Here is a 14364-nt window from a genome sequence, read left to right on the forward strand (position 1 = left end):
ACACAAACACAAAGCCTACAATATTCCAAAAGTATGGCGCTATTCATCCCTGTAGGAAGTTAGCACTATTCATAATACTGTTTTTATAATAAATCTTATGCTCATTCTTGTTTGAAAGACCTGTAATGCATTCCTTGGCCTTGCAGGTTCTGTAGATGAAAGAGCAATGGGGCTGGGAAAAGGTGAAGAGGGAAGATAAGAGGAGGAAGATGGATAAACAGATGAAACCTTCTCAGCCACCAGCACTCGGTGAAATCTGCCTCATGACACTTGGTCCTTCTTCTGAAATGTGTACAAAGGACAAACAAAGGGCTGTGGATGTTGGGGTCAGGATTCATCTGTCTTGTCAGATGGATGATGACTGAGACTGCCCAACTGCCTACTGGCTAATACAGGTCATCATAAGCTTGGGAACATGTTGAAAAACCACAGAATAAAAAATCACAGGACAGCAATTTAATTGACCTCCTTAGGCCATTTAACAAAGCAGACCGCCAAACTCACAAGAGCAAAGAGTAATTAATGAAGGGAGCAAACAAAGGTTCATTTAGTTACTTCCAAATAAGTTCCTCTGTCTGAAGGGGAAAGGAAGAGCCTGCAACAGAAAGATAAACTGCAGGTATCTAAGTCACAGTACCTGCTGCCAGGAACTGCTCATTACCATCAGATGTGGCAGTGGCAGTGGGGCCAGTAAGAACTAACTTTATTATTAGAAGCAATTAGGAAGAAAAGGGACAGAATTTCATTTGGTTATTTCAAAACAAGTTTCTGTGCATAGTTTAATGAAGGCCTGCAGTGTCAAGATAAAATGTGTGTTTTACTGAAAACAGCTTTAGCAAATGACTGCTTGTTACCAGCTGGTATCTCTAGGCAGAGCAGAGCTGGTAGGTGAGATTTACATGCACGCTGTAATAGAAAAGTTCGGCTGTCTCAGTTTCCTAGGCATGTCATAGGTAGTATGGCCTGATGATAAAGGATATGCACTGTGAGGCCAGAATGTGGGTCTTCAATGCCTCTCTCTGACCTTGCTTTCAGAATGACTGTCAGTAGTTTTGTGGGCCTCAGTTTATTCACAGGAAAAAGCAAATTTTATAGAAGCAATCAGATTTTATAAAATCATTTACATAAAGTTGGTTTTAACTCAATGTCAGTACACAATGAGTTAGATATTGTTATAATTATTACCTCATGTATATTTCAGGATCATTTGTGTTGGAACTACATTGGGTTTGAGTATATTTATATGCTTACTGGCTTTTGCATGTACAATGTAAAACAAACACTGATTTCAATGCCATAGACATTGCTATATCCATTTATATGGAATCAGGTATTTGCAAAGATCTCACAAAGTTTTAGGTTAGCTAAAGCAGCCCCATAATTCCCACTTCCAAGGTGACAGTATAGCTTTCTAGTATTTTCCTAAATATGAGCTTTTACCTTATAAATTATTGGGGCGACCTTTGGCTACCATGTCCTGGCTATCGTTAGGCTTAGGAACACTACTAAGTGTTGAGCTTGGAAGAACACATAAAGAATCTCATTTGTCTCTTACATGGGGAGCTAGGTTTCGGCCTCTAAGTATGCCTGAAGGCAAAGAAAGAGACCCTTTACCTGAGGTCTCACCATAAGCATTAATATCCCCATGTTTCACTGAAATATTTAAATACCTATTTGTTAAAGTCCTAAGGTTAAAACTTGATTTTTATCAGCAATGTATGGAAATTGCAGATTCATTAGAGAATATGGCATACTGCTCTGTGCTATGTTTTAAATTTCCAAACCAACAATATTTAACTAATGTGCAGTGGACTGTAATATTGGACCCATATGGTGACTAAAACTCTTTTCTTAGACCTTAACAAGAAATGACTTGTTATTAAAATCTATTCATTTTGGAAAAGCCAAAATTAGCAAAATGCCCTCTACATGTCCCCCCCTTCTCTCTTTCTCTCTCCCTCCCTTCCTCCCCTACTCTGTGTGTGTGTTTTAGTCATGTTTTAAAATGAATCATTTTCTGGCTACCCTGATTTGATCTGAATGATTTAACTATGAACCCTTTTCAAGGAATTTTAGAGCTTATACACAGAAAATTAGAAAAAAAAAAGGTGAAAATGTGGGCAGTACATTTGGGTAGAACTCCGTGGGTTCTTGTTCATAGCTAAAATTCATTTTTTCTAAACAAATTGATTATCTCTTCAGATATCACTTTCATTTTCTCTGTAGCAACCATGACTATTGTAACATGTGAGAATTTCCTTTAAAAAAGACCACAAGCTTTATTTTTGTTTGTTTGTTTTCCCTTGGGTAGGATCTACTTCATGCAGCCCTGCCTGGTATCAGCATGAAACTCTGTGTCTTATATCAACCTTCTACATGCTGTGTTTAAGGGCACTAGAAAGCATAATCAGACTTTCCGCAAAGGAGTTTCAAAGTCCTTAAATTCTTGATGAAGGCCTTTTACATTTTGCGTGGTGAGTTTCACCTAGGTAATCTTCATTGGTGAATATCTTGTAGGAGTGGGAGATTTGGAGAAGCTGGTGAAGATATTCCCTTGATCTTTCATACTTATCTATTTGGAGATGATATCTAGGCATTTGTACTTCTTTTCTTAGTTCTGTGTCTAACAGGATACAGGAAGGGTTGCACAGAGCATAGCATTTGTGAGCTGGGTTTTGCCTGGCTAGATCTTGGTGAAGGATGTGCAGAATTTTGTTTGATGGAGAGAATGGGCCAAAGAGTTTTGAAAAATAGTCCAATCAGAGGTTTTGACATCCATTTCCAAGGACTGACTGTTAAAAAGTGCTACCCTGGGGGGAAGTGGCCTCTCAATAGAACGGAATACACAACGTAAAGATGATGGAAGGAGGATTTTAGAAGAAGTTGACAGTCATCCTTACCCTCGACCTTTCTTCTAGCTTTGTCATCATGACAACTGTGGCACTTCGTTGCTCCCATATCATTCTCCAAAAGTCCCCAAACGTTTCAGGAAGAGATCCCTGGGTTGCAATGTAGGCATTTTGTTTCCTATAGCCATCTATGTAGTTGGCATTCACATAGTCACTTCCTGGGATTCCTGTAAAACAAGGAGTATTGTTCAACCAGAAGGTAAAACTTGTAAGAGAAAACAGTCTGGCTCTGATTTAACAGCAATGTTCTACTTTATTCCATAGCCTCATATTTAATGCAATATATTTTAGTTTGATTTTTAAGCTAGACTAAGAATATGTTCTACCATGACATCATGTTAAAATATGCAACATCCATGGTATTGTGTCTGCATAATATGACCAAATCACCAAATATAGTAAAACAAAAGTGTCGCCCAAAGAATTTATTTTTTTTCTCACAGGTTCTCTATCTGCCAGCTTATATTAGTAATAAGTAGTTTGCAAAGATCAAAAAATAATCTAGTCACAGTCTTTACTTCTTATTCCATAACCCTCAATTTTCAGACAAAAACTATATATAAAAATGCCTAAGTCTGAAGATACAATATAAGGTAGAATATTTTAACACAAATAATCCATTGCAAGTTTAGCTCCTAATACACCATATAAATTCATTCAGCAATCCTGAGACTGCTGTCAACTAATTCCTGTCTTATCATCTTTTCAAAACCAGAAGAAAAGAAAGACTAAGCCACCCAGGTTGATGAGGGAAGTCAAGTTCAAATATAAGCTATCTCTCTACTATCCCTGGGCCTGGACCTCTAGAAAGAAGTATCTCTCACTTACGACTCACAGGGTTGTAGCACATGAGCCACTTCTGTGTAACAACTGGCTGTAGACCGACTGGATTATCTTTACTTTTGTCCCTTCTAATATATGTCACAACAGGAATAACAGTGAGGTAAAAAAAATCATTTCAAATACTATGATTTCTGCAAACCCAATGGCGACTTTCCATTTCATTTCAAGTAAAATCTAAGCTTTTATCTACAAAGTTCTACACCTTTCTAATTTCATTGCATTCCACTCATCTCTTAACCTCTAGGCACTGGCCTGCTTCCATTGGTAGAAAATGTTCTCTTCCACATATCTCCTGGAACATACTTTATTTTTTCTCCATAAGTAGCATCCATTCCTGCCTGTCTCAGCTACCAGAATTCAGGGCACATATGATGCTCCTTTATACCACTATCCATTACAGGATGTGATACACTAAGTTTTTGCTGAACTGGCTTTTACAGATTTGACCACAATCCCATAGCTCTCTTATTGTCATTTGGCAATATTCCTGATTAAGAAGAATGCATAATTTGACCATTTCCAATTTTATTAAAGGGGAAAGATGTTCTTTTTCTATGACTTTCTGACTTAAAGCCTAATTTTCTGTAATTGTAATACCTTAAGAGAGATAAGAGGCAATTTGTGTTTCTTCCAAGGGCAGTGACCAAAGTGACCAAGAAAATCAATACTACTCTATAGAAAAGGAATTCATGGTATAGAAGCAAAGGGGGAAATAGGAATTGAGGATAAAAGCTACATGAGAGCATATGAAGGGCTTAATTTACTGTGTTGAGACACAGCTTCAATTCTGAAGGATGTTAACTACAGATGGAGGAATTGTATCTCTGCTACAATGATACGTTTTCAAATAATCAGAATCAAAAGGGAAGTATGTTTCCTAGAGAGATAATGAGTTTCCTGTCCCTGTAGAGAAAGAAATGCTTCACAGGGCATCAGTATTCTATGTAAGGAAACACTAGAACATATGCATGGTCCCTCCTGGCCTTGGGAAATATGTGCCCTGGAGTTAAATTTTTTTTTCTTTATATTGGAACATGTGCTCCCAAGCTAAAAATGCTATATTTCCCTGATTGCCAGCTTCAATTACTTTGACTGCTTTTCTGATTCCAGTTGTATAACTGATCCTCCAGAGGGGAATAATGACAATCAGATGGAAGTCACTGCACCCTGGGATGAACACATGGATATAGGATAGTACCACTATTAGGTGGAAAGTCTTTTGAGCAGAAACTGAAACACACAGTTGGTTGGAGCATTATTCATCTATTTCAGCTACTCAAGAAACAGTTTGAGTTCTGGCAGCTCATGACTGATAAAGACCCTGATCCTCCCGAATACCACATTCCTGTGGATAACAGGGGCAGCCTAAATAAAACCCTCTTATTGCAGCCACATGAGTAAAGTGCACAACTTTCCTAAACCATTACAAAATAAATTATATTTTAAAAAAGTGAATAATAAAATTTAGGGGAGGTGAACAGTTAATGAATAATGACTACACTTCCAAAAGATAAAAATAAACCATTTCTGTCAGAAGATTATCAAGTGGTTGAGTTTAAAACCAAACACATTGCAAATTTAGCTCCTAATGTTTTAAAAGAGAGAAAAGCAAAAGTAAAATAATGCAGTATCCAGGAATGCTGATTATCAAGCTACTGTATTCATGAAAATAATGCCAGGTTCATCTTCCATGTTAGCACTGCCGTAGGGTGGGGGGTGGGGGGTGATTTCCAGAATGAATGCCTATTTCTACATGATCCTTTTACACACATTGACAGATTGCTATGTCAGGCAAGGTTTCTCAGCCCTGCTGTGTGGAGATGCAATGGATGCTGTCTCTGGAGATCTGGTATCTACCATGTCCTGTATCCAACACCCTTTCATAAGCTGTGCACAAGATGAGAGCGACTGCAGGAAGAAGGATTCCTTGTACTTCTAAAACTACTAAATCGAGATGGAAGCTACATTTCACACCAGTCAGTTTCAAGGACTGACATCCTAATTTCGGGTATGACATATGTAGGGATGTTTTCCAAACATTTTGGGGAAAATATATGCTCTAATGGCTGCCAGAATTTTGGGTGCCATGAAATATCTTAGAGACTGTTGGTTAGGATGTGTCTGCTGGGAGGCTAGATTTATGAAATTCATTCATTTTGGGCGTTGATCTTCTCCAAGAAATGCCTATTAGTTCATTTAATCTTTAATGCCTTATTTATTTATTTTTTAAAAAGCCCATAGCAGTCTCAACTAACCCAGACCCATGAGACCCATGAGACCTCTCAGACACTGAGCCACCATTCAGGCAACATACACAAGCTGCTTCCAGGTCCCTGACACATATACAGCAGAGGACTGCCTGAATTGGCCTCACTGAGAGAAGATGCACCTAGCCATCAAGAGACTTGAGACCCCAGGGAGTGAGGAGGCTTGGCATGGGGTGAGACATCCTCTAGGAGACAGGTGGTAGGAGGAATGGGACGAGGAACTGTGGAGGGTGGACTGTGAGGGAAGTAATGACTGAACTATAAAAAGTAATAGTACTACTACTACTACTACTACTACTACTACTACTACTACTACTACTACTAACTTGCAAGTAACACCCATCATGGTGCACTATGAATCCAAGATCTAAGTGTATGAGAACAAACTTTGCTATAGAGATCAAAATCTAACTTAAAATGCAGGAAGGAAAGAAGAGGGAATTAGGACCAATTAGAAGATGGCTTCATTGTTTATTTACATGTAGTCAGGAAGATCTTTCAGTATAAAATTAGTGTGTGTCTTTGCATGGTTGTATGTTTACTTTCTGTTTGTTTATGGTATAGAAAGGAATTAATATGCCATGAGCCTGAGTTTTTGCTATGTGCTCGTCTCCACCAAAGTTCTAGAGTTAGGGCAGAATTTTGGAAATAGAACAGATTGGCCTTTCAATTCATTTTTATTTATTTATTATTTGATTTTCTTATAAAGGGGCCTTACTTTGTAGCCCTGGCTGGTCTTGAACTCACAGAGATACAACTTCTTCCCCTGGGGCTGAAGGTGCACACCACCACCACATCTGGCTCATAGTTGGCTATTTCTAATATAGTTTGCTAATGACTAGCTTAGTTCAACAATGTGGTTTTTTTTTTCCTATTGCTTTAGTGCATTTTATAAACTAAGTAGAATTTTAGGTCTTCTTCTATATTGATCTATGTATTTCTCTAATTAGCAATAGTCAATTGTGTAAACAGTTACAGTACCAAATGATTATTTTACTTTGGTCAGATGCATGGAAAACCAAAACCTAGATCTCAGCTATACACTATGTCCACATAGTCCAATCCTGTGTAAAACTGAATCTCATTAATGACTAGATTCCTTCTGGTGGCACATTGGTTGCTTGCTTGTTTATGCTCAGGATTAAGCCTGTATACTCTGAGCTCACTACAACTAGACATGTACACCCAAGCCTTTAAAATAAGGAGGTAGGGCTGAAGAGAGCTCAATGGTTAAGAGCTGGCTACTCTTCCCAAGGACCTGATTCAATTCCCAGTACCACATGGCAGTTCAAAACTACTTGTAAGTCCTGTTCTAGGAAATCTGACACCATCTCTAGAGTACCTTCTGAGGACATCAGGCACAAATGTATAATAAAATGCCCAAATTGATAAATTTAATAGTAAAATAAATAAAATAGGGAGGAAAATATCTGATAGAGCTATACTATTGAGTTCTTTAGGTACAACAGCTGACAAGTACCTGTTCAAGCAGAATGAGAAAATTTTTCACTTCTCATTTTATTTGTTCATATTTTCTAGTTATAGGTCAAGGTAGAAATATCAAAGTTCAGTATGGACTCTGGATGCTCACCCCTTCTCCCACTTTTTTTTTTTTTAAAGATATTGAAACAAGATCTCACTATATAGCAAAGGCTAGTCTGGAACTTGCTATATAGACCAGGTTGACTACAACTCCTGGAGGTCTGCCTGTCGTTGCCTTCCTAGTGCTAGCATTAGAGGCATGTGCTTAACTACACCCAGCTTCTGTTTTATTGAAGGTCTGCAAAGCTTTGGAGAGTTAACTATAAGATCAAGGCTAATGACAGTAGCCCGTAAGAGTAAAAGGATAGTGCTTCATGGTGTTGTTTGTGCATATGCCTGAATGTTAACAGAAGAAAGTAGTGATGTGGTTTGAAAAAATATCGAGCCAAGCAACTAGTGACTTAGAAATGATTTACAACCTTGAAAGTATATTACAATGTCAAGGAATATTTCACCTGAGCTATTTTGTCATGGCAGGGTTAAAATAAAATCTTTCTTTCTACTAATTTGAGCTGGAGTAATTATGCTACGCGCCCAGACAGCAACAAAACCCATTCAGTTTCCAGCAGATTATAATTTTTTTGATCAGAAGATAATTTAACTTGAAAAGATTCGCCCATGTTTAAAGAGTGTTTGTAATTACGAATGGTCAGTAATTAGCCTCTCATACACTGAAGTTGTATGAAAAAGCAGTACACGAATTATTTTTGTCAATACAGAATTAAGTAGGCATGAGAGGGATGTTCACACTTTTGTACCACATCATGACTGGAAAATCCTTAGGACAGTACTAAGCACTTACTTAGTATTTAGAGAACTTCATCAGGAACTACTCAGCCAATCACTCACCCTGTCTAGACCTGTGGCAGCTTATCTGCTAAACCTAGGTACACTGGACAAATTGATTTCCGTAGGTTCTTCTGAGCGCTACCATATGATGTTCTCTATGGTATTCTTAACTTTCCTAGATTCATCCATTTCTACAAAGTTATTTTAGAGATAAACAGAATGGCTTAGTCCCTTAGATTAGTAGTGATACACTCTATTGCACTTGCGAGCTGACGCCCACTGCTTCTAGCACGCTGAGATGAGACATAGTGGGGCTGACACTGAAGAGTTCCACTGGAAGCTGCTAACTCTTAAAAACAAAACATTGAAAAGAAAAACAATGGTAGTGGAGTGTGTGTTCATGGGAAGGAGGCAGTTCTCCTCCAGCAGATTGGATAAGAGTGTACAGCAACAGACCTGGAGGGCGATCGTGTGTGCCTCCTGACTACGGCACACAAATTGTTCCTTGCAGAGGTGGAGAGAAGGCAAGACAGCTAGAAGAGCTTTCGACATTCTACCTCCTAGAGAAGCCCTTTACATTCCACAATTCTCTAATAAGTAAAGCTTGTGTGAAAACAAATTATACTTTAGCAAACTAGTTCATTCAATTTTTATACCTTTTAACTAGAGAGAGAGGGAGGGAGAGAGAGAGAGAGAGAGAGAGAGAGAGAGAGTCTCATCCTCTCTCCAATACATACAAAACCAAAATTCCCAAGCAATGAATTAGATTTCTACCAGACAGGATATATGGAAAGTTTACTTTGCTGATATTGCTTAAACCAGAAATATAAAAGCAAACAATAAGTTCAATACATTGCTTTAGTTTCCACACACACAGTACTCTTTCCTTTCCCTTGTGTCATGGTAACCACTACTTGCTACATCAGAGCTGCTGAAATGAAGGTTCTTCCTTGCAAGACACCAGAGATCAAACATTCCCTTCCAAAGTGATAGGATCACTGGATTTCTTGATGTAGCTACAATCTGAATTCTCCTTATTATTTTTGCAAAATTCAAAATTTGTTTTCAAAAGAATTCTTTGCTGTGTGGCTACTGTATCACCTTAGAGCTGCTAAGAGAATGAGTAACATGAACAAGGCCCGTAAGCCAGGGTCTCTTCCTCATTGTGCTTTCTTCTCTGTTGCCTGACCTTCTACCCTCTGGACTGCTGGGGTAGAAGAGCTTTGCAAATGGCCCCAGAAAAAGAGCTAGCCAGTCTGTCTGGCCTAAGTACACAGCAATAAGATTAACCACATGGAGTGGGGAAACTCAGTCTCTGGGCTAGAAGACACTTATTTATTGTTAGTGAGAACTTTGCCCATGGAGAGAAAAAAGCAGCTCTTAGTCACAAAGCTTTGCAGCTATGACTTATATTCATAAGGAAGCAATTATTCAAAAGTTTCATCCTGTAATGAGATAATCAGAATCTAGCATCGGGTAGCCTGTAGGACCCACATGATTAAAAACAATCACTGAAATCATCAGTTTTCATTGATAATATATGAACATTATTGTTATAACAGCATCAAGCCAACACTGTTTATGAGTCCAGTGAAAGGAACGTATGTGCAATTTCTAAAATGCCACGTGGATATTATAATCGATGCAATAAGTAAATGAAATGAACCTATCTCATTTTATCTATTGATAAAAAGTAATTCTGACTCAGGATTTTCTTTCAAACTCTGTACTAAAAATAATTAATAGAGAAATAAAATTCTTTTTAGTGATAGCAGAAATATGTGTACCATGCCTAAATTCTAATATCAGAAACATCACAGGAGATACACCTCCCTATCTTCTCAGAATAATGAGGTGTGGATTTATTAACATATTCTGCCTCAGTATACAGTATAATAACAAACATCACATAATGAAAGAAGATACTGCAGACAGAGAGCAAACTCATTTCCAGCGCTTTATTACTCAATATTAGATTGGCTTACTCAGCAAAGAGCTAAACAAAGTAAGCCAGTAACACTAGCAACCATTACTTAAAAAATACAACTTCTCTTCTCTGTGTTACCAGTGAAAACAGGAGGTTGATAGTAACATATCTCTATACTAGTTGCTCAGCCCATGCAGGAGAAAATGCCATCCAAACAGCTGTAATTAGATAGATTTTAATAAGCCAGAAATTAGGAAATTGGTCCAGGTTTCTAAGGCTGAAATTCCCATCTTGCTGTGACTTGGGACAAATTAAGCTATGTTTCTTTACAGTTGCTCAAAAAAAAAAAAGTCTTATGTATTTAAAAAATAAATGAAAAAAGGATTATACTGTGTCACTTTTGTACATAATTAACATGAAAACTGAAAGCCTAAAAGTGCTACAGGAACTGTGCTGTCTGCCTCCATCAATGATTGATGTGGGCACGGTAAGACAAATGAGCTCAACCCAACAAATAATTGGATGGAACTCACGAAAATGGGTTTCTAGAAAAATGAGGTATATAGTCTAATAAAATTTGTTCTGTTTTAATTTAATTCACTTATTATCTATGCATGAAATCAGGGGCTTCAGATTCCCTGGATCTAGAGTTGTGAGCCCATCCACATGAGTGCTGGGAACCAAACTCAGGACTTCTGCAAGAGATGAGCATACTAAGAGAGCCATCTCTTCATCACCTTCTATTGTCTTTTACATAGAATTTAAGCACTGAGTAATCCCTACACAAGAGGCTCACAGATTATTCCCTGGGGTTGGGGGGAGGCAGGAAAAGGTGAAGTGAGAAAGAACATTTGCCAGCCTTCTGGCTCCTAGCTAATCTTCATTCATTTGAGCCTCCAGCAAACCTGAAGAACTGCACTCTGCCAGGGACCCACAGCTGCTGCCACGCGTGTCTAGGAACCAGGTAGGGTACTAGGGCTCTCCTTCCTCTCTTCCTCAGGCTGTTCACTTTAGCTACTTGTTCATTCCCATTCCTTATGGCCAGACTTGAGACCATCCATGACCTTTTACTCTTTGGTTTTGTTTTCTTGTTTTCTTTATGGTGGTGGTGGGGAACAGAGGAACGCCATATGATTGGTGGGGAGGACAATGGGGAGGAACTGGGTGGCCACTGTGAGGCAAAGCATGTGATAAAGATATAGTATTTGAAAAAATAAAAATATATAGAATAAAAATACTGACATGATTTTATTTATTGAATAGGCATCAATTTTCCATATAAGGCCTGAAAAAACAGACCCTGTTTCACAACAGGGGCATGATATGCCATTAGCAAACCCTCACACGTGTGTGGACAATAGTGTTTAGTGATTTGGTACAGGAGTAACTACAGAAGTGAGGCCTCACTAGGACTGCAGCAATGTCCCTATCCCATGGGAGCAAGGGGTGACATCACTGTTAGTGAAAACCACCTTGTTGTTTCTGGTTTTCATCAACTGCTGTTAGATTTATCTCAGGAGTGCTGACTTTGTGAGCTGCTCATTCATTTTAAAGCTTTTAAGTTCCCATCTCACAAGTAATCACATTGTTGTCACATCATCTGTCATCCATATTATTTATACTAGGATTTTTAACTGCTCTTATTATGCAAATCTAACACTGGATGATAAATTCTGTATTTCCACTTAAAGGAAACATTTTTTCGCCTTGTTGAAATTTGTAATTTTATTACAGGTCTGGTTTTCATTTATCATGAGCTCATATTTTCTTTTTCTTTATAAACTACTCTAAATACATGCAGCTTTCTCATTTGGATACTGTTAACTTTTCCATAGATCATGTAAAAAAAAATCTCAGTGAAAAAGAACTTGTGTACAACAGTATAAAACTCATAGCAGTGATGATGGTAGTGTCCAGTGCTTACTGGGCATTTTACTGGTGCTGGGCACTGTAAGGGCCTTACATTGATTCAGTTATTCTTTCTATGGATTCTAGGAAGTAGGTATGGGTAACAGAATAACTATATAATCCAGGAAACCAAGGTACAGTGACTCCTCAAGTGACCTTTTAAGAAACAAAAAGAGTCTAGGAACTTTTGAGATTCATTTATGGGCTAGTTAAAGGCAGTACTCACAAAAGGGAGTGAATATAGATATTTACTTCAAAACTTTAAATACATACTCCTTACATAAGAAAATTAAAATAAATTGCTATGATCTGAATTGGTAACCCCCACAAAGAAACTCCCCCAAATGAGAGTGGAAATAGAGTGTGTGGATATTCTTTGTTTCAGGTGAACTTAATGTGTGCATCACATTAGCAAGAGCTCCTGTTTCTTCCAAACACTCCTTGTTGATTGTGCTAAGTGGCAGGATAAGGTCATGTAGCCCTATAAACTGGAATTTACGTTCCAACCTTATGCCTTTATTCAGTGTTCTACCCAATCTATCTTAAAAGGAACTATTAAGCAAATTACTAAGCCCACATCCATGTGCTGTTTGTTTGGAAAATTCCTTTTGTCTGAAGTTTAAAAAATAAAAATGAAAACCTCCAGCTCTCACGTTACTTCTTAAATGTTTCAACATTCTTCGGCAGTCATTTCAGCCCAAACCAAACTGATTTCAAATAAGACCCCGTGTGAACAGTTACAATCACCACAACCACAAAAGTAGCGTGACCCCCCACATGGGAGGTTGGGGTAAGGGCAGCTTCATCTTTGGCTGACATGACATTCACATTTTGGCTTTGTCGAGTCTTTAACAGTAAAAAGAGCCCTCTGCTCGTGTAAAATGTACTTTTTGTGTATGGTATGCTGTTATGTCCATAGCGTGTGATGTGTTTGCATATGTGTGAAAGTGCAGGCATGTATGTGTCCTTGTGTAAATGTGCAGGAAAGAGGACAACCACAGGTCTTAATCTTGACCTTCTTCCTTGTTGGAGAGGATCTCTTGTTTGTGAGTACACTGCATATGCCAGCCTACCATGATTTCCTTGGAGAATCTCCTGTCTCTGCCTCCCGTCTTTCCATGGGAACTTTGAGATTACAGACTCGAGCTGGTAAGCCTGATTTTATATCAGTTCTAGGGATTAACACTCAAATCCTCATGCTTGTGTGACAAGCACATTACTCACCGAGCCTGCTCCCAGCCCAATATTTACATTATTCATGTTTCCATTTGCCATCTATAAATTCAGATGATAACTGCCTTTTCAGGATAATATGAACAGTATAGATTATAAAGCTAAAATCAGTGGCATAATTCCTAACATATAATAAACATGCAGCTAATCAGGCCACTTGTTTTTATTCTTGCACCGAAAAGTAGTATTTTAATATTGTCATATATATAGGCTTAGATGCTGCTTTTTTAAAAAAGTCTTTGCCAATATGGCTCTTAAATGATAATTATAATAATTCTATGAAAAGTTAACACTGATGCTAGTGAAGTTGATTTATATTTCAGATTAGAAACTTGTTTTACCTCAGACAGTAAAGATTAATTCTTGTAAATTGTAAGACAGTATGATAAAAACTTGCCATATACTGATTTTATTTTAAAAAATATAAAAATAGATCCTGAAGCTATATATGCATCCAAGGAGAGATTGTCCAACAGAATCAGTTAGATAATTGATGAACGTGGCTGTATATAAGGTTGTGACAGATGCATTTGGTTCAAGTAAGGATTTCTGATGCTGAGCCATAGTTTCACGTTAGTTATAGCATAATATAGAAAAATGAGCTTACAACATACAATGGTTCAATTCGCTCTAAACCTAGTGACAAATAATAAAAAGAATTTGGGAGCAAAAAGCTAAGACAAGGTGTTTGGAGTCCCACTTTGTGCATAGGAAAGTGCTGTGGGTGATGGGAGGAGGCAGGCAGAACAAGGAAAGCTAGGCTCCACAGGGCACAGGGCTACCCTCTGTCTACACTGCCATTTGCCCTAACTGGTGTGCACTACTAAATATCAAGTAACATATTGATAATAGCATTTCATTAGCTGGGAGGTAGAGTAAACATAATAACTGCTGTGAAGAACTGGCTAGATCTCAGGAGCCAGGATAGAGAAAGGCTGTAATTGAG

At 38.0% G+C, this 14364-nt stretch overlaps 1 protein-coding gene across 47 annotated transcripts in view; it reads right to left on the reverse strand.

Annotated features, from left to right (window-relative positions):
* Positions 1–14364, reverse strand: part of Ptprd (protein tyrosine phosphatase receptor type D) — a 2240535-nt gene that overhangs the window by 54492 nt on the left and 2171679 nt on the right. For all 47 annotated transcript variants that reach the window (XM_031377711.1, XM_031377696.1, XM_031377694.1 and 44 more), the window contains one exon: positions 2901–3076. In XM_031377711.1, coding sequence (XP_031233571.1) covers positions 2901–3076 — 176 coding nt within the window. The remainder of the gene's footprint in view (positions 1–2900; positions 3077–14364) is intronic.

The sequence above is a fragment of the Mastomys coucha genome, unplaced genomic scaffold, assembly GCF_008632895.1.
Source record: "Mastomys coucha isolate ucsf_1 unplaced genomic scaffold, UCSF_Mcou_1 pScaffold18, whole genome shotgun sequence".
Classification (NCBI taxonomy): Eukaryota; Metazoa; Chordata; class Mammalia; order Rodentia; family Muridae; genus Mastomys; species Mastomys coucha.